This window comes from Chlorocebus sabaeus, chromosome 4, assembly GCF_047675955.1.
Source record: "Chlorocebus sabaeus isolate Y175 chromosome 4, mChlSab1.0.hap1, whole genome shotgun sequence".
Classification (NCBI taxonomy): domain Eukaryota; kingdom Metazoa; phylum Chordata; class Mammalia; order Primates; family Cercopithecidae; genus Chlorocebus; species Chlorocebus sabaeus.
In genome coordinates this window covers 51394044-51418430 of record NC_132907.1, presented here as the reverse complement: position 1 = coordinate 51418430, position 24387 = coordinate 51394044, and the positions used below count along the sequence as shown (strand labels likewise).

General features: G+C 39.3%; 1 protein-coding gene across 5 annotated transcripts in view; it reads right to left on the bottom strand.

Annotated features, from left to right (window-relative positions):
- TMEM267 (transmembrane protein 267) overlaps nucleotides 1-24387 on the bottom strand; it is a 57494-nt gene that overhangs the window by 10419 nt on the left and 22688 nt on the right. For 4 of the 5 annotated variants that reach the window (XM_073014773.1, XM_007961518.3, XM_037990800.2 and 1 more), the window contains one exon: nucleotides 7173-7558. In XM_073014773.1, the coding sequence (XP_072870874.1) occupies nucleotides 7173-7484 (312 nt within the window). In that variant the 5' untranslated portion in view covers nucleotides 7485-7558. Of the gene's footprint in view, nucleotides 1-7172; nucleotides 7559-13489; nucleotides 18105-24387 lie in introns of those variants that run through there. The other variant, XM_073014772.1, reaches the window with a different exon arrangement.

Here is a 24387-nt window from a genome sequence, read left to right as displayed (position 1 = left end):
TATTAGTTAATGAAGGCAAAAGAGGGAAATATTTTTGTTATATCCATTTTATATTAGCTATAAACACTTTTGGAATTTATTTACAATATTTAGAAAAACTATATTATTTTAAATACATAGTCTAAAATTGAGTTAAATAAACTTCAGTAAATTTCTTTTTTTTTTTTTTTAGATGGAGTCTTGCTCAGTTGCCCAGGCTGGAGTGCAGTGGCGCAGTGTTAAAATTCTTTAGCCTCAGCCTCCTGAGTAGCTGGGATCATAGGCACCTGCCACCATGCCCGGCTAATTTTTGTATTTTTAGTAGAGATGGGGTTTTACCATGTTGGCCAGGCTGGTCTCGAACCCCTGAACTCAGGTGATCCACCCACCTTGGCCTCCCAAAGTGCTGGGATTACAGATGTGAGCCATGATGTCCGGCAAACTTCAGTAAATTTCTAAACCACTACCAAAAAATATACTCAATATCTGAACCAATAAAAATTTCAGGCTTAATCCCTGAATGATTCATGAGTAGGGTTTTGTTCCCACCTGCTTTGCAGCGAGATAATCCCTAAACAAAAATAAAGCTGAGAATAGTGATGATTGTCTAAATCTGAATCTCTGCACATATCCTCTAAAAATATTTTAAAACATGAAGGACAAATAAAACTACACAAAATCTTAAACCCTCAGCATAAATAGAAGCCAGAGAATGCCCATATTTGAAATTACCCATAAGTATTAAAATAAACACCAGATCAGTGGGTTCTCTCTCAAACACTTCCATCCAAGTCAGGAAAAACTATATTGAAGAGAGAAGAGGGGAAACCTAAGATTGATCTAAAATTATTACTAGGAAGTTCAGTTTAAGTGTGAAAATACTGAAGAGTGTCCTAGTAGGTCAGAGCACTAACTGCAGGGAAAGGACTTAAAAGTGGACCTTCAAGACTCTGAAAGGTATTGATTCTGGGGGAGATGATGGTAAGAAAGGGAGAGACACCCTTTGGAGACTAGATGGTGAAAAGGAAAAGTAGTAGTAAAAGGAAGAAATGTAGTTTCCTGTCCAAAAAACAAACAAACAAAAATCAGACAGTGTTCCCACCACATGAAAAAAAGTTACTCATTAAAGAACCGTACCTTGTCCCACTGTCAAATCAGACCACTCTTGAACAAGGAATTCTATAGACCCTCTCCTCAAACTAGTATTCTTTACCTCTCACCTATGGTCTGAACATCAAAGAGTCTATTTTACACTCCTCTTTCCTTGCCTCCTCCACCACATTTTGTTTTACTTCTACTTCATCAGAACATGTACCATTTCTGTATTATTATTCTAGTTTTGTCTTCACCTTTGTTTTTAAATTCTATATCCACAATATGTTAAGTTCATCATCGGTCCTTTTGTCAACACTGCCTTAACCAAGAATATGTTAGAATAAAGAATCATGTAATATCATGAAATAAAGTGATAAAATAGAACAAATCTGTAAAAAGCTAGTATAGGAGGAAAATAGAAAACAGAATAAAAATATCAGGCTGGGTGGGATGGCTCACGCCTGTAATCGAAGCACTTTGGGAGGCTGAGGCAGGCTGATCACCTGAGGTCAGGAGTTCGAGACCAGCCTGACCAACATGGAGAAACCCTGTCTCTACTAAAAATACAAAATTAGCTGGGCATGGTGGCATATGCCTGTAATCCCAGCTAATCGGGAGGCTGAGGTAGGAGAATTGCTTGAACCTGGGAGGGGGAGGTTGCAATGAGCTGAGATCACACCATTGCACTCCAGCCTGGGCAACAAGAGTGAAACTCCGTCTAAAAAACAACCACCCCCCCCCACATAAAAAAATCTCTTGAACCCTGTTCCTAGTAACAAATACAAAAAAAAAAAATTTTTTTTAAAAACTACACAAAACATAAGAAAATTGTACCACAAGACTCCAAACTAAATTAAATCTCAAACAACCATATGGGGACATAAAAAAAATCTTGAATCAGAAGTTCAAAAATGGAAAAAAAAAAAGATTTAAAAAAAGATAATAATTGATTAAACTCAGTATGGAAAAAAACAAAAACAATCTAATAAATGACTATATTGTAATGTGTCCAAGGGAGAATAGGTCAAATGAAAGTTTAATAAGGTGCATTGAAAAAATTAATACAAAAATTAGCTGGGTATGGTGATGCATGCCACCATATCCCAGCTACTCAGGAGGCTGAGGCATGAGAATCCCTTGAACATAGGAGGCAGAGGTTGCAGTGAGCTGAGATTGCACCACTGCACTCCAAACTGGGCAACAGAGCAAGACTCTGTCTCAAGAAAGAAAAGAAAAGAAAAAAAATGCAGGAAACTAACCAAGAAAATAAAAATAGTATGAGAAAAAGAGTAAAAACAGTCAGGTAGAAAATGGCTGAAATAGAATACAGGCAAAAAGAAACAACATATGTATAATTGAAGTCCCTAAAGAAAAACAAAGGAATAGAATGGAACCAGTATTTAAAGCTATGATCTAAGAAAACTAAAAATAAAAATGGGAATCTATTACAAGAGCCCAGCTTAAAAAACTGACTCGATAAGCTTCAAGACAATTTAGTAGAGCTGTTACTGTAATAATGATAAAAGAACAGTTTTTTAAGGCCTCTACGCAAAAGGTAAAATAACTTGCAAAGGCAATAGTATTACACTGGCATCAGATTTCTCCCCCCAACAAAAGTACTTTTATGTACTATAGTAATAAAGGTTTAGTTTATAATCCTTTATAATCCTATAAACTAAAAAGGTTTAGTTTATAGTAATAAAGGTTTAGTTTATATTAGTAAAATATAAATCATAGAACTGATTGGAAAGACTGGTGACACTTTTAATAGGAAGTATAACATTTTCAATATGATGGGATTAAGGAGCCTATGGTAATCACTACTTGCAAGAAAGCAATAACCTGATGTTGAGTTATGTTCTGGATATATTCACAGCCATACTGATTCTTTACATTATTATTTGTGAATTAACATCTATTTATATTAATAGCTGCTAAAAAAGAAACTGGAAATTCTTGTTGTTTGCTGATTTCTAAAATATCAATGTAGCTTTTTTTTTTTTTTTTTAGACAGAGACCTGTGCTGTCTCAAAGCCCAGGCTGGCGTATAGTGGCACAATCTTAGCTCACTGTAATCTCAAACTCCTGGGCTCAGGTGCTCCTCTTGCCTCAGCCTCCTGATTAGGTGGAACTATAGGCATACACCACCATGCCTGGCTAGTTTTTTTATTTTTTGTAGAGATGGAGTCTTACTCTGTTGCCCAAGTTGCTCTTCAACTCCTGACCTCAAGTGATCCTCCCATCTTAGCCTCCCAGTGTTGGGGTTATAGGCATGAGCCACTGTGCCTGGCCTTTGATTTTTTTATTAATAGAAAAATGATGAATAACGAAAGAAAATGGAATTATCATAGAATCACAGAAGTAAAAATAGATTACTGCCATGAATACTTATTCAGGTTTGATATTTATTACTGATAATCACATACCACCTTATGGTGAATGTAAAATATTTTAATACTTAATTCAAAAATAATGATTAATACTAGCACTATGCTGTACTTTATGTGCACTATCTCATTTGATCCTTATAACAACTCTATATGGTAGGTAGCATTTTACAGCAGAGGAGACTGAGGTAGTGAGGCTAGTCACTTCCCCCATACTGTGCAGTTAATGAGTGACATAGCTGGGATTTGATCCTGGTTCTGTCTAACTCTATAGCTCATATTCTTAACAATAGTGCTTCTAAGTGAATGCAGCCCAAATGCCTTTAAAAATTATAAAAGAATAAATTCTAGATGAATACATTTATGAATCACATATTTTATAATGCTTCATAACTTATCCCAATCTCTAACATTTATTGTTTTTTCCTTTTTTTTTTTTTTTTGGAGACAGAGTTTCGCTCTTTTTGCCCAGGCTGGAGTGCAATGGCATGATCTCAGCTCATTGCAACCTACGCCTCCCAGGTTCAAGCAATTCTCTGGCCTCAACCTCCCAAGTAGCTGGGATTACAGGCACCTGCCACTACGCCTGGCTAATATTTTTTGTATTTTTAGTAGAGACAGGATTTCACCTTGTTGGCCAGGATGGTCTTGATCTCTTGACCTCGTGATCCGCCCACCTCAGCCTCCCAAAGTGTTGGGATTACAGGCGTGAGCCACCGCGCCTGGACCATTTACTGTTAATATTTACCAGGCCATGTCACTTATCATGCTTACTTAAGCCTCACAACAACCCCACAAGGTAAGTAATGTTATAATACACATATTACAGATGAAGAAGTTAAAACTTAAAGAAGAAAAGGTAACTTAATTAAACTGAAGAGCTTCTGTACAGCAAAGGAAATAATCAACAGAGTAAACAGACAACCTACAGGATGGGAGAAAATAGGGTTCTTTTGCCAAAGGGCTCATATCCAGAATCTACAAGGAACTCAAACAACTCAACAAGAAAAAACAACCCCATCAAAAAGTGGGCAAAGGACATGAACAGACATTTTTCAAAAGACGACAAATAAGCAGCCAACAAACATGAAAAAATGTTCCATATCACTAATAATCAGAGAAATGCAAATTAAAACCACAATGAGATGCCATCATATACCATCAGAATGGCTATTAACAAGAAGTCAAAAACCAACAGATGTTGGCAAGGATGCAGAGAAAAGGGAACACTTATACATTGTTGGTGGGAATATAAATTACTGAAAACAGTATGAGATTTCTCAAAGAACTAAAAGTAGAACTACCTTTTGATCCAGCAATCCCACTACTGAATATCTTCCAAAAGGAAAATAAGTTATTATATAAAATAAATCATTGCCAGGCACACTGGCTCATGCCTGTAATCCCAGCACTTTGGGAGGTTGAGGCAGGAGGATCACTTGAGCCCAAGAGTTTGAGACCAGACTGGGCAACATAGGGAGACCCTGCCTCTACAAATAATTTTTAAAAAATTAGCCTGGCACGGTGGCATGTGAACTATGGTCCCAGATACTCAGGAGGCTGAGGTGGGAGAATCGCCTGAGCCCAAGAGGTTGATGCTGCAGTGAGCCGTGATCACACCACTGCACTCCAGCCTGGGCATCACAGCAAGACCCTATCTCAAAAAAAAAAAAAAAGAAATCATTATATAAAAAATGTGTGCACTTGTATGATTATCACAGCACTATATACAATAGCAAAGTCATGGAATTAACCTAAGTGTTCATCAGTGGATGATTGGATTAAAATGTGATATATAATCACACCATGGAACACTACTTGCCCATACAAAAATCATAAAATCGTGTCTGATTTTATGGATGGAACTGGAGGCCATTATCCTTAGTGAAATGACGCAGAAACAGCAAGTAAAAAACCACGTGTTCTCACTTGTAAGCGAGAGCTGAACAATGGGTACACATGGACATATAGAGTAGAATAATAGACATTGGAGGGAATACTACTTGGCCATACAAAATAATAAAATCATGTCTTTTACAGCAACATGGATGGAACTGGAGGACATTATCCTTAGTGAAATGATGCACAAATAGTAAGTTAAAAAACCACATGTTCTCACTTGTAAGCGAGAGCTAAACAACGGGTACACATGGACATACAGAGTGGAATAACAGACACTGAAGACTCCAAGAGGTGGGAGGGTGAGAAGAGGTGAGAGATAAAATACTGTTTGTATAGCATTAGAGTGATGGGTACACTAAAAGCTCAGACTTTGCCACTATGCAATACATACATGTTATACAACTGTGCTTGTGGCCCTAAATCCATAAAAATTTAAAATAAAACTAAAAAAAAGGAAAGTACTCTGCTAACACCAAAAAACCAGAATTCAAACTCAAGTCTTCTTATTTCAATATTAAACAAAATGATATGTTAACTCTACCTATAGCACAAAAGTTTGTCTTTAATTAGCAATTACTGATTCTTTACTGATTAAATTTCTAAATAAGTGAAACAATTTCTGAGAAATACCTGGTACCCGACATATAATAGGAAAAAGTGAATATTTCTCATTCACTTTTCTCGTATTTCCTGAATATCTACTAGGTAAGCCAGGCATTGTTCTAGGCCAGGGGTGAATGAAACAGAAAGTCCTTGCTCTATGAGTTTAGATTTCTTTCCTGAAATGTTTATAGACCATAAACACATAAAATGTAGGCAAATCTTCTGACATTTAGAAAATATTATCTGAACCAACATTTTAAGTTTAGTTCATTTGTGAGCTGTATAACTAAACTTCTGAATGCCTCAATGAAATTCCTCAATTTCTCCACAAGGGACTGAGTTCTAGCCAGTCCAATCGAAATACATGCCTTTGGCCTCAAAAGGGACTGGGGGAATTAATCTGTTCAAGTCATTCCTCAGGACTGGGAATCATCTTAAAGTTATTCAACTTTTATGGAGTACTTAGGAGCTGCATACTAACTGTAAAACATAAAGAATAAGGGGGAAATACTAAGTGTGCTCCTGAAGAAAGTACACTGATACAAAAAGAACTAGGAGCCGGGCGCGGTGGCTCACGCCTGTAATCCCTGCACTTTGGGAGGCTGAGGCGGGCGGATCACGAGGTCAGGAGATCGAGACCATCCTGGCTAACACGGTGAAACCCCGTCTCTACTAAAATACAAAAAATTAGCCGGGCGCAGTGGCGGGTGCCTGTAGTCCCAGCTACTCGGGAGGCTGAGGCAGGAGAATGGCGCTAACCCGGGAGGCGGAGCTTGCAGTGAGCCGAGATCCAGCCACTGCACTTCAGCCTGGGTGACAGAGTGAAGACTCCGCCTCAAAAAAAAAAAAAAAAAAAGAACTAGGACAGCCTTGAGAATGACCCCTGTTAATTTAAGCCGGTTTGCTAATACTTTCTTCAAGACCTGGCTAAACACATCCTCTGTAAGCCAGCACTGAACTCTTTAGGTACATACAGTTCATGGGTCTTTGCTCTATGTGAATCCATAGCAGTTTGTGATGGCAAATAATTTGATTAGCAACGTATGTGTGTGCATCTTTAGGGAAGTACTAAGTGATCAAAAAGGTTAAATGAATGTGTTTCCTATTTTAAGACAAATCCTCTCTAGTTCTAAATGATGCTGTAAAGATTAGCAAAATAGTGCTAAGGAAATTAAAGACCAGGAAAATTAAGCCTATGCTTTTTACCTTTAAAGACATGGATCCAGCTAGAAAAAAGTGGTCTACATCAATAACAGAGGCTAAAAATCCAGCTAAAATGATTTCTCCGAAGTCAGTCTTCTTCTTGATTCCAATGACTACTGCCCATGACCACATGCCAATTACACAATGTACGGCATTATCTGAGAGAGCACGAAGCCAGTCATTTTGCTGAATTGTAGAAAACTGAAGAAGTCTGTCAGCTACGAGGCAAAATACCCCCAGACCAAGGCTGGAAATAAGAGATTCAGTGCTACAAGTCTGCAGTAAAGCATGGGTCTTTTCAGTCTCGGATGCCATGACAAACAATATGTTAGTATAGACTAAAAGCCATCAGGAATGAACAGTCTATTCTTGTTTACATTTCCAGCACCCTAAAGGAGAAAGTAGAGAAAAATATGAATGAAGATTATGGACTGCCATATAATATTTAAACAAAACAGTATCAGCAATAATTTCTCACATATAAGACCAAGATGTAAATACTGGCAACTTTTACATGTTATATATAATATGCCGCATAGCCTAAGGAGAATAGATTAGTTTTTTTTTTCTTTTTTTAATAGGAAAAACAGGGTACATGGTATGTATCAAGGAGAATTTCAGAAAGCCCACCAACTGCTATCTATTGCTTTAAGTCATCAAATAGTTCTCTCTCTCAGCTGTGTGTAGTACATGGTAGTGAATATCCATTGGGTTTGTGTACCCAACAACTACTTTCCGTACTTCTGACAACAGTAATCCCTTCCTTTGGGAAAACTTTCTCACATTAAACTCCAGAGCTCACCAATTAAAGTTTTCCATTTCCCTAATAATGGTGACTAATTTAGTAATGAAAGTGGCCCAGGCTGAGCTAATCAGATTCCTTTCCAAAATTTTTCTTAGTGGAGCTGGTAGAGAAAGTTCCTCTTCTTGGAGACCATGGACTCCACTACATGAAATAGCCTAGGAAAATAAAATCCCAGAGAGACACAAAGGAGAAAGACTAATAGAATCACGAAGACAGTGAGTACTTACGTTGAATGTATAAAGGTTCTCAGAGCTACCCTGTATCTTGCAGCTCACCCTCCACTTTGATGAGCTACCCCAGCATTTTCCCAATAAATCCCCATTTCATTTCTGCTGCCTTGAACCAAATAACCTTAACTTATATAAAAATGCAATCATAATTCTATGCTGAGTCCTCATGTGGCACAGAATATTGACATTATTTACCTAGCTAGAAAATATCTGTCTACCTAAAATGTGACACATGAAGTTTTTTCTTTTACATTGTTTTGTTTTAATCCTGAGACTAAAGAATAACTGATTTATTCATAATGAATCAACTTCTATTCTGCAATAAAAACTATGCATAGCTCATTATATATATTCTAAAACTGTAGAGGACCTAGAAGAATCAAACAAGTTTGAAAAACAGAAACTAAGTTGGAGGACTACTAATACCATCTTATTTTAAGTTTTATTATAAAGCTACAGTAGGCTGGGCACAGAGGCTTACACCTGTAATCCCAACACTTTAGGAGGCTGAGGTACGAGGATCGCTTGAGGACAGGAGCTCGAGACCACCCTGGGCAACATAGGGAGACACTGTTTCTACAAATAATAAAAAATTAGCCAGGCGTGGTGGCACATGGCTGTAGTCCCAGCTACTTGAGAGGCTGAGGTGGGAGGATCACTTAAGCCCTGGAGGTTGAGGCTGCAGTGGGCTGTAATCGTGCTACTGCATGCCAGCCTGGGCAATACAGAGACCCTGTCTCCAAAAAAAAAAAAAAGCACAGTAATCAAAACAGTGTAGTACTGGTATAGTGACAAACATACAGACTAACAAAACAGAATACAGAGTGGGATCAGAAATAGAACCAAACATACCTAGTCAGTTTTATTTTATTTTTTTTTTGAGATGGAGTCTCGCTTTGTCACCCAGGCTGGAGTGCAGTGGTGTGATCTTGGCTCGCTGCAACCTCCGCCTCCTGGGTTCAAGCAATTCTCCTGCCTCAGCCTCCCAAGTAGCTGGGATTACAGGTGCCCGCCACCATGCCTGGCTAATTTTTTTTTTTTTTTTTTTTTTTTTAGTAGAGATGGGTTTTACCATGTTGGCCAGGCTGGTTTCGAACTTCTGACCTCAAGTGATCCACCCACCTCAGCCTCTCAAAGAGCTGGGATTACAGGCATGAGCCACTGTGCCTGGCCAATTTTTTAAATTTGAGACAGAGCCTCACTGGAGTGTAGTGGCACAGTCATGGCTCACTGTACCCTTTACCTCCCAGGTTTAAAAGGTCCTCCTACCTCAGTCTCTTGAGTAGCTGCAGCCACAGATGTGTGTCACCATGACTTTTTTTTTTTTTTTTTTCAAAGAGACAAGGTCTCCCTATCTCTAGAGAGGCCTCAAACTCCTAGCTGGTCTGGAACTCCTGGCCTCAAGTGATCCTTGGCTTCCCAAAGTGCTGGGATTACAGGCATGAGCCACCAAGCCCAGCCTGGTCAAATAATTTTTGATAAAGGTACAAAGATAAATCAGTGGAGGAAGAATATTCTTTTCAACAAATGGTGCAAGAACAAATGGATATCCATATGCAAAAATCATAAAGCTGAATCCATATCTTACTCCACATACAAAAATTATCTCAAAATGAATCACAAACCTAAATGTAAATAAAACATAAAAAGATACAATTTCTGGAAAAAAACCATAAAGTATTTTTGTCTCCTTGGGTCACGCGAAGAGTTATCAGATACAATACCAAAATCTTGATCCACTAAAAAATTGGTAAGTTGAACTTCATCAAAATTAAAAGCTTCTGGTCTTTGAAAGACGATGTTAAGAGAAAGAGAAAACAATTTTTAAATCTTATATCTGATAAAGGACTTATATCCAGAATATATAAAGAGCTCTCAAAACAGAGTAATAAAAAAAAGACAATACAAAAATGGACAAAAGATGTGAAAATGGGTACTTTACCATGTGTGATATACAGATAGACAATAAGAATAAGAAATATGTTCATCACCATTAATTATTAGAGAAATACAAATTTAAAAACTGAGATATCAAACACACCTGTTAAGATGACTAAAATTAAAGACTGACAATCCCAGATATTGACAAAGATGTCGAACAACCAGAACTCATACACTGCTGGTCGGAATGAAAAATAGTATGACTATTTTGGAAAAACAGTTTTCCAATTTCTCAGAAAGTTAAACGTACTCTGACCATATAACCCAGTCATTCCACTTCTAGATATTTTCCCAAAGCATATGTGTACACAAAGGCTTACACATGAATGTTCACAGCAGCTTTATCTGAATTTGTTCCAAGTTGGAAACACTCAAATGTCCCTAAACATGTGAATATACAAAAGGTAGAACAAAAAGGAACAAACACATGATACACATAAAAACATGAATGAATCCTGAAATAATTATAGTAAGTGAAAGTCATCAAACAAACAAAAAGTACACAGTTAAAACCCAGAGAACTGTGCAACACAAAGGATGTACCCTAATGTAAAGTATGGACTTTAGTCAATAATAACATATCAATATTGGTTCACTACTTGTATCAAATATACCACACTATTGCAAATGTTAATAATGGGGAAAATGTATGCAGGGCAAAGGGCATCTATAAGAATTCATTATAATATTGGCTCTATTTTTCTGTAAACCTAAAACTGCTGTTCAGGTTTATGTATTAGTTTGTTCTTGCATAGAACTACCTGAGACTGGGTAATTTACAAAGAAAAGAGGCTTAATTCGCATAGGGTTCTGCAGGCTGTACAGGAAGCATGGCTGAGGACGCCTCAGGAAACTTATAATCATGGCGGAAGGTAGAGGAAGGAGTCACGTCTTACATGGCCAGAGTAGAAGAGTGAAGTGGAAGGTGCTACACACTTTAAACAGCCAGATCTCGTGAGAACTCACTCACTATCATGATAACAGCTAGGGGGAAATCTGCCCCCATGAACCAGTCACCTCCCACCAGGCCCCTCCTCCAACACTGGGGATTACAACTTGACATAGGATTTGGGTGAGGACACAAATCCAAACCATATCAGTTTATAAAGTCTATTAATTAGAAAAACTTACAAAAACTTAAAAATAAAGCCAATTTACTTTTAAAAATTAGATACATGAACCACCAAAACAATATTATAAATGTAGGTAATAGATGTACTGTAGTTCATTATATTGTTCTCTATTTTTCTGTATGTTTGAAATTTTCATTTAGAAATTTTAAAATTAAATTTATTTATTTTGAGGACAGAGTCTCACTGTGTTGCCCAGACTGGAGTGCAGTGGCTTGATCTTGGCTCACTGCAACCTCGACCTCCTAGGCTCAGGTGATCCTCCTGCCTCACCTCCTGAGTAGCTGGGACTACAGGCATGAGCCATCATGCCAGGCTATATGTTTCCATTTGTATTTATTTAATTTAAAAAATTCTTTCTTTATTTATTTTTTGAGACAGGGTCTTGCTCTGTTGTCCAGGCTGGAGTACAGTGGTGTGAATATGGCTCACTGGAGCCTCTATGCCCTGGGCTCATGAGATCCCCCTGCCTTAGCCTCCTGAGTAGCTGGAACCACAGCCACAGGCCACTATGCCTGGCTAATTATTAGATTTTTTTGTAGAGATGGGATTTCACCATGTTGCCCAGGCTGGTCTGGAACTCCTGGCCTCAAGCAATCTTTCCACCTTAGCCTCCCAAAGTGCTGGGATTACAGGCGTGAGTCACTGAACCTGGCCTAGAAATATGTTTTTAAAAAGAGTACATAATATAATTCTACTTACTTAAAATTCTACAAAATACAAACTAATTTATAGTGACAGAAAGCAGATCCATGGTTTCCTAAAGACAGTAGAGGCAGGAATGATTAAAAAAGAGCATCAGGAAACTTTGGTAAGGGACACATATGTTCATTATCTTGACTGTGGTGATAGTTTCATGGTTCACAGTTTCATACATATGTCAAAACATATCAAACTATATATTTTAAACATATACAGTTCATTACATGTCAATTATACTCCAACAAAAATGTTAAAAAGTTAAAAACGTACATTGATTATAAAATAGCAGGCTTTTATTTAAAAAGGTGAAATATGAAAACAAGAAACTATGGAAATGAAAAAGTTGATTATCCAAATAAAAACTCAGTGCAAAGTCTACTATACACTGAAGCAATGCATAGTGGCATGAATCTTTCAAACATCAAAATTAGTAAATGAGAACATTTGCAAATAATTTTTCCAAAGCTTAAGGGGAAAATATAAGACAAAGAGTTGGGCATTGAAAAAAAATTTCCAAAAATAAAGAGAAAAGCTTTAGAATTTCTATGTCAAAAAAAAAAAAAAATGTTATCTTCAAAAGAAAGAGAATGTGATTATCGTCAACCCTAAATGTCAGAATATTGTGAGGTAACACTTACAGAACTCTGAGAGAAAAAGATCATAGACTGCAGCATTCTATGCATAGCTAAATTATGGCACCTATGTGGCAACTGTGATTTTTAAAGTTTTGCCTTAGAAATTATATACTCATGTATTATTTTGGGGGTAGGGGAAACTGAGTAGTAGAACTTCTCAATCTCTAGCAGGAAGGGAGACAAATAAAGAAAATTTGATCAATACAGCAAGACAGAAAAGAAAAAAAGAAAACCTTACTTCCCGCCAGTTCACCCTCTACTCTGCAAAAAGCAATAGGGACCAAATAAAATACAAATACCACAACAAATGTGAATGTATTAAATTTCTCTATAAAGAGACAAACATAATCAGATTGGGGTAAAAGAAAACATCACTAAGTTATTGTTCAAAACAAAACACGTCAAACAAAAAGTCTTAACAATATAGAAAATAAAGAGATGAGAAAATATATGTCTAAGAAATACAAACAAAATTAAGTAGCAATGGTAATGTTAACTGCAAACACAGAATTCAAGGTAAAAATGATGAATTAGAACTGAAAGGGATAAAATATTCACATCGCAGTAAAGTTCTATGGGGTAAGAGGATGCTTACATGTCAAACAACATAGCAGTAAAAAAATTAAGTGGTCAGAAAAAGGTATAATCTGAATAATATAATTTATAAATTTTATTTCATACTCAGGTGTACAACTTCATATGCTATGAAGCAGTGGTCCCAATCCTTTTTGGCACCAGGGACTGGTTTTATGGAAGACAATTTTTCCATAGACTGGGGAGGGGGATGGTTTTGGGACGACTCAAGTGCATTACATTTATTGTGTACTTTATTTCTATCATTATTACATTGTTATATATAAATAATTACACAACTCACCATAATGTAGAATCAGTGGGAGCCCTTAGCTTGTTTTCCTGCATCTAGACAGTTCCATCTTAGGATGGTGGGAGATAGTGACAGATCATCAGGCATTAGATTCTCATAAGAAGCACGCAACCTAGATCCCTTGCATGTGCAGTTCACAATAGAGTTCGCTCTCCAATGAGAAGCTAGTGCTGCCACTGATCTGAAAGGAGGTGGAACTCAGGCAGTAATGTGAGTGATGGAGAGTGGCTGTAAACACAGATGAAGCTTCACTTGCCAGCCTGCCGCTCACCTCCTGCTGTGCGGCCTGGATCCTAATGGGCCATGAACCCGTACTGGTCCATGGCCTGGGGGTGGGGACTCCTGCTATAAACAACATATATTCTTTTCAAATGTTCATGGAACCCCTATAAAAGTTAACCACATATTTGAATTAGAGAGGCACAGCAAAATAGCAGAATAGAAGGCTCCATCGATCATCCCCAAACACAAGTTAACAACTATCTACATAGAAAAAAAACACCTTCATAAGAACCCAAAATCAGGTGAGACTCATAGTACCTGGTTTTAACTTCACACCACTGAAAGAAGCACAGAAGAGGTAAAAAACAAACAAACAAACACAAAAAAGCAAAAACAGTCCTGAGTCACTAACGCCACCCCTCCCCTACACCCCAGAAGTGGCAGAGTGGGGCAGAGAGCATCTCTGGGCACTGAGAGAGGGAGAACACAGCAGTTTTGAGGCACTGAACTCAGTGCTGTCCTGTTAGAGCAGAAAGGAAAACCAGACTAAACTCAGTTGATGTCCAGCCACAGAGGGAACATTTAAATTAGCCCAAGCCAGAGGGGAAATGCCCATTCCATTGGTCTGAATTGAGTTTCTGCAAACCTCGCCACTGAGGGCTACAGTGCCCTCTGTCTCCAAGTAAACTTGAAAGGCAGTGTAGGCCATAAGGACTGAAACCCTTAGGTGAGTCCTAGAGCTGAACTAGGCCCAGAGACAGTGAACTGGGTGGGCACATGACATACTGAGACACCAGTTGGGGCAGCCAAAGGCGTGCTGGCATCACCCTCACCTAACCCCATGCTGCACATCTTGAGGCTCCAAAAGATATCCCTTCTTTTTGCTTGAGGAGAATAACAGCTCAACCACAGCAGGACAGGGCACAGGTCAGAGTCATGAGGCCCCCATTCCAGGTCCTAGTTCCTTTAGATGTCATTTCTAGACATATTCAGAGCCAGAAGGGAACCCCCGACTTGAAGGACAGGACCCAAAACTGCCAGCATTCATAACCTGCTAACTGAAGAGCCCTTGGGACCTGAACAACCAGCAGTGATACCCAGGTACTACATCAAGGGCCTTGCATGAGTCTCTGAGACTTGCTGGCTTCAGGTGAGACTCAGCACATTATCAGTTGTGGTGGCTATCGGAAAAAACTCCCTGTTTGAGAAAAGCAGAGGGAAAACTAAAGGGGACTTTGTCTTTCACCTTAGGTACCAGCACAGGCATAGGAGGATAGAGCACTAAGGGGTCTCTTGGGGTCCCTGATTCCAGGATTTGACTCTTGGATGGCATTTCTGGACCTGCCCTGGGCCAGAGAGGAGCCCAGCCCTAAAGGGTGGGTCTCAGGCCAGGCAGCATCCACCACAAACTGACTTAAGAAACCTTGTGCCTTAAGGGGCATCAGCAGTATTCTGGCAGTACTCTGTGACCTGGGGTGGTGGTGGCTATGGAGTCAGGCTCCTCTGTCTTTAGAAAGGGGAGGGAAAAGTGGGAAGGACTGCATCTTGTGGTTTGAGTGCCGGCTCATCTGCAGTGCAAGAGAACATCAGATAGACGTCTAAGGTTTTTGACTCTAGTCCCTGACTCCCATATGGCACCTCTAGACCCAACCAGGGCCTGGGGGACCTCACTGCCCTGAAAGGAAGGACACAGGCCTGACTGGCTTTGCTACTGGCTGATTGTAGAGTCCCAGGGAGTAGAGCAAACACAGGCAGTAGCCAGGAAGTGAATATAGCAGGCATTGGGTGAGTCCAAGTGCCATGCTGGGTTCAGGTCTGACCCAGCACAGTCATAGTAGTTGTGGCCACAGGGGTGCTTGGGTTACTCCACCCTAGCTTTAGGTGGCTCAGAACACAGAGAGAGACTCTTTGTTTGAGAGAAAGTAAAGGAAGAGAACAAGAGTCCTTGCCTGGTAATCCAGAGAATTCTCCCATATCTTGTCCATGACCATCAAGGCAGTACCTCTATGAGTCTGCAAGAACCACAGTATTACTGGGTTTGGAGTGCGCCCTAAGCAGATATAGCTTAGATTATAATACCCAAGTCCTTCAAATATCTGGAAAACCTTTCCAAGAAGGCCAGGTACAAATAAGCCCTGACAATGAAGACTACAATAAATGCCTAAGTCATCAATGCCCAGACACTGAAGAACATCTACTAGCATCAACACCGTCCAGGAAAACATGACCTCACCAAATGAACTGAGGGAAGAGAGAGACCCTCTCACATTGTTTTATACTCAGAAAAGGAAAGAGAATCAAAACTAAAGGCAGGTAGCCTGGCACCTAGGAACCAGACCCGAAACCGAAGAACCAGACCTGAAACCAGGCCTAGGCCTGCCTGACCTAAGCCTGGTAGTTAAAATTCGACCCCTGACCTGGCAAGTGTTGTTATCTATAGATTCCAGACATTGTATGGAAGGACATTATGAAACCTCCCATTCTGTTCTGTTTTACTCTGACCACTGGTGCTCGCAGCCCCTGTCACGTACCCCCCGGTTTGCTCAATCGATCACAACCCTCTCATGCAGACCCCCTTAGAGTTGTGAGCCCTTAAAAGGGGATAGAAGTTGAGCACCTGATGAGCTCAGATTTTAAGACGCTAGCCTGTCGATGCTCCCAGCTGATTAAAGCCACTCCCTTCACTATCTTGGTGTCTGAGGGGTTTGGTCCGCTGCTCGTCCTGCTACATTTCTTGGTTCCCTGACTGGGAAGCGAGGTGATTGGCAGATGGTCCAGGCAGCTCCTTAGGTGGCTTTAGCTTGGCCTGTGGGACATCCCTGCAGGGCACTCCGACCAGTCTGAGCAACGCGGATCCTGAGAGTGCTCCTGGGTAGGCATTTGCCCTGGTGGGACACCTCGCCAGAGCAGTGTGTGGCATGTCCCCATGGAGGATCAATGCAGTGGCTGAACACAGGGAAGGAACTGGCGCTTGGAGTTCAGACATCTAAAACTTGGTAAGACTAGTCTTTGGAACTTGCCCACTCCATTTGAGTGGAAGCGGGGCCTGATCAACCATGGCATGCCTTTATTGGCACTTTGGTTTCGGTTTTGACTTGGTTTGAATTGCTTGACAGGACTGGTCTTGGGAACTTGCCTACTCCATTTGAGTGGAAGCGTGGCCTGATCACCCACGATGTGCCTGTACCTGCACTTTGGTTTTTGTTTTTGACTTGACTTGTATTGCCTGATACTTTGGTTTTGGTTTTGACCTGGCTTGGATTTCTTTATATTCTGATTTTGGTTTCGATTCTGGTTTGGAATAAACTGTAAAAGTATGTGTGTGCCCTTTTTACCCGTTCTTTGTTTTGTAGTGTGCATGTGGTGTAAGCATGGTGTTTTGTCTAGAGGAGACATGGGTCAGGCACAAAGTAAGCCTGCCCAACTAGGAACTATGTTGAAAAACTTCAAGAAAGGATTTAAGGGAGATTACGGTGTTACTATGACACCAGGAAAACTTAGAACTTTGTGTGAAATAGACTGGCCAGCATTAGAGGTGGATTGGCCATCAGAAGGAAGGCTGGACAGATCCCTTGTTTCAAAGGTATGGCACAAGGTAACCTGTAAGCCAGGGTACCCAGACCAGTTTCCATACACAGACAGTTACAACTGGTTTTAGACACACTTCCCCCCCACAGTAGTTAAGAGAACAGCAGCATAAGTGGTTGGCAGAGGCAAGGAAAGACCAGCAGAGAGAAAGAGAGGAAAGTGACAGAGAGAAAAAGAGGCAAAGAGAGAGAGGAAAAGACAGAGAGACCAAAGAAGGAGTCAAGAAAAGAGAGAGAGAAAGAGAGAGGCAGAAAGAGAGGAAGAGACAGAGGCAAAAGGAAAGTCAGAGAGAAAGAGAGACAGAAGTCAAAGAGAGAAAGAAAAAGAGAAAGAGAAAGAGAGAAAGAAAAAGAGAAAGAGAAATAGACAAGTAGTTAAGAAAAAACCAGTATACCCTATTCCTTTAAAAGCCAAGGTAAATTTAAAACCTATAATTGATAATTATTTTCTGTAACTCTGTAATACTCTAATGCCAATTTGTTGTCAGTGTAAACAAGGGCATATCCTGAAAGCACTGAGGCCTTCCTATCAAAAATCCTTAACGCAGTAACCCGCGGATGGCCCAGATGCATTCCATCTGTAGTGGCAGCTGTTTTGCTAACAGGAAAAAATAAAAAATAAACAAAAAGGCCATCTATACCAATTCTAAGTTAATTTAGACTAAACAAGGTCTTATTAATAGCAAAGGATAAATGAAATCCCAAACTTACAAGGTTTTCAACAAAAGTTAACAGTGTAACATGTATTATAGTAACTTCTAATCTTGTGGCCTTAGACAGTCTAGTCCACAGACATAAAGAAAGTTTGCTTTAAAAAACCAAGAATGGCTATCTTCAAAAAAAAAAAAAAAAAAACAAAACAAAACAAAAGGAAAAAAAGGGGGAGACAGAATTTATGTAAAAAGAGTGTTATATGGTAAATTCTTGTCCTGAAATAAATTAACTGGTTGTTTAAAGAAAAAAAGTTTGTAATAAGTCAGAAAGTTGAGACATGTTGAAGAATTGTCTGCAAAAGTTGTGAAAGAAAAAATGTTATAAAAAATTTTATTCAAAAAATGTTGTGTAAAAGTAATAAGGCCTCCTGAGTACTACTGAAGAAACAGTTTATGTGCAAGGTGTATAAGGAAAGTAAAATATACCTTTGGTAAAAGGATTATAAGGAGGTGTAAGATTTTTACCTACATTAAAAGGTTAAGAAAATATTGTTTTGAAAGTTTAAGAAGTTTTAAAACATTAATTATAAAGAAAATTGTGTGTGTAAACATATTAGCTAAAGTTAAAAAGGTATCATCCAGTTTTTCTGTGAACTAGACATTAAGGTAAAAATGCAACAGGTTTTTCTTAAAGCACCAAACTACTCTTTAACAAAAATTATAAAAGGTTAAAAAGAGTCTATAAAATCTTACCTTATGGTCAAACATTAAAAATTAGATAAATATGTCTACAAGGTTTTATTAAAATTAAGTTCAACATTAACAACAGACTAATACAAAGGTAAAATTTAGCTTATTTAGTATAAAAATCATACAAAAAGCATTGTTAAATGTAAAATGGTATTTGGCTTTCTTTGGTTTAAAAACTAATAAAAATAGGTGCTAAAGGAAACATTTATTTTACTAGAAGATCATAAAAGTTAAAAACTTAAAACAAACTTTGGCAATTAAGACAGCATAGCAAGATGCAAATGCCTGGCTGAAACGGATCAAATATTCCATCTGCACTTTAAACAAAAACAATTGTTATGCTTGTGCACATGGCAGGCCAGAGGCCCTGATTGTCCCCCTTCCACTAAGGTGGTCCTGCAGTCGACCAGGCATGGGCTGCATGGTAGCTCTTTTCCAGGATTCTACAACCTGGAGTAATAAGTCATGCCAAGCTCTCTCTGCTATATCCCAAAGTCTGGCACCCTGTGGGTCAGCCCCCGAGGGCCATCCAGTCTCTGTCTCCCAGCACTAAGTTCACTTCGTGTCTCTCATGACAGGAAGGAAACTTAGCATTCCTTGGAGACCTGAAGGGATGCGATGAGCTTAAGAATTTTCAAGAGCTTATCAATCAGTCAGCCGTTGTTCATCCCCAAGTGGATGTGTGGTGGTATTGTGGTGGACCTTTACTGGGCACTCTGCTGAACAACTAGAGCGGCACTCATACTTTAGTCCAATAGGCTATCCCTTTTACCCTGGCGTTTCATCAACCAGAGGGAGGAAAAATAAGACATCATAAAGTGAGAGAAGCCCCTTATAGGTCTTTCAACTCTCACATCCATTTAGACGCAATTGGAGTCCCATGAGGAATACCAGATCAATTTAAAGCTTGAAATCAAATAGCTACGGGATTTAAGTCAATATTTTAGTGGGTGACAGTTAATAAAAATGTAGGTGGCTCACGCCTGTAATCCCAGCACTTTGGGAGGCCGAGGCGGGCGGATCACAAGGTCAGGAGATCGAGACCATGGTGAAACCCCGTCTCTACTAAAAATAGAAAAAATTAGCCGGGCGCAGTGGCGGGCGCCTGTAGTCCCAGCTACTCGGGAGGCTGAGGCAGGAGAATGGCGTGAACCCGGGAGGCGGAGCTTGCAGTGAGCCGAGATTGCGCCACTGCACTCCAGCACTCCAGCGTGGGCGACAGAGCGAGACTCCGTCTCAAAAAAAAAAAAAAAAAAAAAAAAAAAAAAAAATGTAAATTAGATAAACTACATCTATTACAACCAACAGCAACAAGCTTTTCATGAGTTAAAAGAAAAACTCAGGTCTGCCCCAGTCCTGGGGCTACCTGACCTGACAAAACTTTTTACACTCCATGTGTCAAAAAAAAAAAAATGGCAGTTGGAGTTTTAACCCAGACAGTAGGGCCCTGGCCAAGGCCAGTGGCCTATCTCTCAAAACAACTAGAGGAGGTTTCCAAAGGCTGACCCCCATGTCTAAGGGCCCTGGCAGTAACAGCCTTGTTAGCACAAGAAGCAGATAAGCTAACTCTTAGGCAAAACCTAAACAAAAAGTCCCCCCATGCTGTGGTGATTTTAATAAATACCAAAGGACATCATTAGCTAATGAATGCTAGACTAACTAGATACCAAAGCTTGCTCTGTGAAAATCCCTGCATAACCATTGAAGTTTGCAACACCCTAAACCCTGTGACCTTACTCTTGGTATCAGAGAGCCCAGTTAAACATAACTGTGTAGAGGTATTGGACTCAGTTTATTCTAGCGGGCCCAACATCCGAGACCATCCTTAAACATCAATAGACTGGGAGCTGTATGTGGATGGGAGCAGTTTCGCCAACCCCCGTAAAGTGACTCTGAAGACAACAAGCCCTGCTTCAGTCACACCCGGAAGCTGACTGGTCCATGCATGGCCAAAGCATGAAGAAATTCATCGCAGGACTCATTCTCCTTAAAATTTGGACTTATACAGTAAGGACTTCAACTGACCTTCCTCAGACTGAGGACTGTTCCCAGTATATACATCAAGTCACCGAGGCAGGACAAAAGATTGCTACAGTCCTATTATTTTATGGTTATTATAAGTGTACCAGGACTCTAAAAGAAACTTGTTTGCATAATGCTATTCTATCCAAGGAATGTAGCCCAGTCTCTAAATGTTATGTTCATGGAGGAACTGTAATAGAAGATCAATGGCCATAAGAAGCCTGAGAATCAGTGCCTACAGACCCAGTTCCTGGTGAATTCCTGGCCCTAAAGAATCACCCCGATCATTTCTAGGTTCTAAAAGTATCAATTACTAGACAACACTGCATAGCTAGAAAACGGAAAGAATTCACTCATTTTGTAAGATGACTTAGTTGCCTAGGACAAAAACTGTATAATGGTACCACAAAAACAGTTACATGGTGGAGTTCAAACCACACAGATAAAAATCCATTCAGTAAATTTCCAAAGTTGCAGACTGTTTAAGCCCACCCAGAATCCCACTGGAACTAGATGGCCTCCACTAGGCTATACTGGATATATGGACATAGAACCTAGGCTAAGCTGCCTGAACAGTGGACAGTTAGTTGTGTTATTAGCACTATTAAACCATCTTTCTTCCTACTGCCCATAAAAACAGGTGAACTCTTGGACTTCCCTGTCTATGCTTCCCACAAAAAGAAAAGCATAGCTATAAAAAAACTGAAAAATAATGAATAGCCCCCTAAGATAATCATACAATATTATAGGCCTGCTACTTAGGCACAAGACAGCTCACAGGGATACCGGACCCCCATTTACATGCTCAACCGAATCATACGGTTGTAAGCTGTTTTAGAAATCATCACTAATAAAACTGGTCAAGCCTTGACTGTTCTAGCCCGGCAAGAAACTCAGATGAAGAATGCTATCTATCAAAATAGACTAGCTCTCGACTACCTGCTAGCAGCTGAAGGAAGGGTTTGTGGAAAATTTAACCTTACTAATTGCTGTCTATACATAGAAGATCAGGGGTAAGTAGTTGAAGACATAGTTAAAGATATAACAAAACTGACACATGTGCCCATGCAAGTATGGCATGGATTTGATCCTAGGGCCATGTTTAGAAATTAGCTCCCAGCACTAGGAGGATTTAAAACTCTTATAATAGAAGTTATAATAGCAATAAGAACCTGCTTACTGCTCCCTTGGTTGCCACCTGTACTTCTTCAAATGATAAAAAGCTTCATCGCTACTTAGTTCACCAAAATGCTTCAGCACAACTATACTATATGAATCACTATCAATGTATTGCACAAGAAGACATAAGTAGCAAAAATAAGAGTGAGAACTCCCACTAATAAAAGGTGAGAGTCTCAAAGGGGGGAAATGAGGGAAGACAGAGAGCCTCTCATATTGTTTTATATTATTTTATACTCAGAAAATGAAAGAGAAGCAAAACTAAAGGCAGGTAGCCCAGCACCTAGGAACCAGACCCAAAACCAGGCCTAGGCCTGCCTGACATAAGCCTGGTAGTTAAAATTCGACCCCTGACCTAGCAAGTGTTGTTATCTATAGATTCCAGACATTGTATGGAAGGACATTATGAAACCTCCCATTCTGTTCTGTTTTACTCTGACCACTGGTGCTCGCAGCCCCTGTCATGTACTCCCCTGGCTTGCTCAATCGATCACGGCCATCTCATGCGGACCCCCTTAGAGTTGTGAGCCCTTAAAAGGGGCAGAAGTTGAGCACCTGATGAGATCAGATTTTAAGACACTAGCCTGCTGATGCTCCCAGCTGATTAAAGCCACTCCCTTCACTATCTCAGTGTTTGAGGGGTTTTGTCCGCAGCTCATCCTGCTACAGAACTAAATAAGGCACTAGAGACCAATCTTGGAAAACAGAGCTATGTGACTTTTCAGACAGAGAATTTAAAATAGCTGTGTTGAGGAAATTCAAAGAAATTCAAGATAATACAGAAAAGGAATCCAGAATTCTATCAGATAAATTTAACAAAGAGATTGAAATAATCAAACAGAATCAAGCCAAAATTCTGGACTTGAAAAATGCAGTTGGCATACTGAAGAATGCACCCAAGTCACTTAATAGCAAAACTGATCAATCAGAAGAATTAGTGAGCTTGAAGACAGGCTATTTGAAAACACAGTCAGAGGAGACAAAAGAAAAAAGGATAAAAAACAATGAAGCATACACACAGGATCTAGAAAATCACCTCAAAAAAGCAAATTTAATAGTTATTGGCTGTAAAGATGAGACAGAGGAAGACATAAGGGTAGAAGTTTATTGAAAGTGATAACAGAGAACTTCTCAAACTTAGATATCACTATCCAAGTACAAGAAGCTTGTAGATCACCATGCAGATTTAACCCAAAGAGACTACCTTAAGGCATTTAATAATAAAACTCCCAAAGGTCAAGGATAAAGAAACAATCCTAAGAGCAGCAAAAGAAAAGAAACAAATAGCATACAATACAGCTCCAATACATCTGGCAGAGGACTTTTCAGTGGAAACCTTTTCAGGTTAGGAGTGAGTGGTATGACATCTTAAAAGTGTTAAAGGAAAAAAACTTTTATCTTAGAAAAATATATCTTGCAAAAATATCCTTCAAACATGAAGGAGAAATAAAAACTTTCCCAGACAAACAAACACTGAGGGATTTCATCAACACCAGACTTGTCCTATTAGAAAAGCTAAAGGGAGAACTTCAGTCAGAAAGAAAAGGATAATGAGCAATAAGAAATAATCAGAAGGTACAAAATTCACTGGTAATAGTAAGTACACAAAAAACATAGAATATGATAACACTGTAAATGTGGAATGCAAACTACTCTTATTCTAAGTAGAAGGAATAAATGATGAACCAATCAAAAATAATGCCTACAACTTTTCAAGACATAGTCAGTATAATAGGACATAAATAGAAACAACAAAAAGTGAAACAGTAGGCGGGGGGGATGAAGTTAAAACATAGAGTTTTTATTAGTTTTCTTTTTGCTTGTTTATGCAGTGTTAAGTTGTTATCAGGTAAAATAAGGGGTTGTAAGAGTATCTATAAACTGCATAATAACCTCAAACCAAAAAACATACAATGAATACACAAAAAATAGAAAGAAACTAAATCACATCCCCAGAGAAAATCATTTTAACTAAAGGAAGACAGGAAGGAAAGAAAGAAGGAAGAGGCCAGACGCAGTGGCTCATGCCTATAATTTCAGCACTTTGGGAAGCCAAGGCGGGTGGATCACTTGAGGTCAGGAGTTTGAGACCAGCCTAGCCAACATGGTGAAATCCCGTCTCTACTAAAAATACAAAAATTAGCTGGGTGTGGTGGCACACATCTGTAGTCTCAGCTACTTGGGAGGCTGAGGCAGGAGAATTGCTTGAACCTGGGAGGTGGAGGTTGCAGTGAGCTGAGATTACGCTGTTGCACTCCAGCATGGGCAACAGAGACAGACTCTGTCTCAAAAAAAAAAAAAAAAAAAAAAAAAAAAAAAAAACCAAACAAAAAAAAGGAAGGAAGAAAAGACTATAAAACAACCAACAAATAACAAAATGGCAAGAGTTAAGTTGTTACTTATCAAAGCTAACATTAAACATAAATAGACTAAACTCTCTAATCAAAAGCCATAGACTAGCTGAATGCATGAAAAA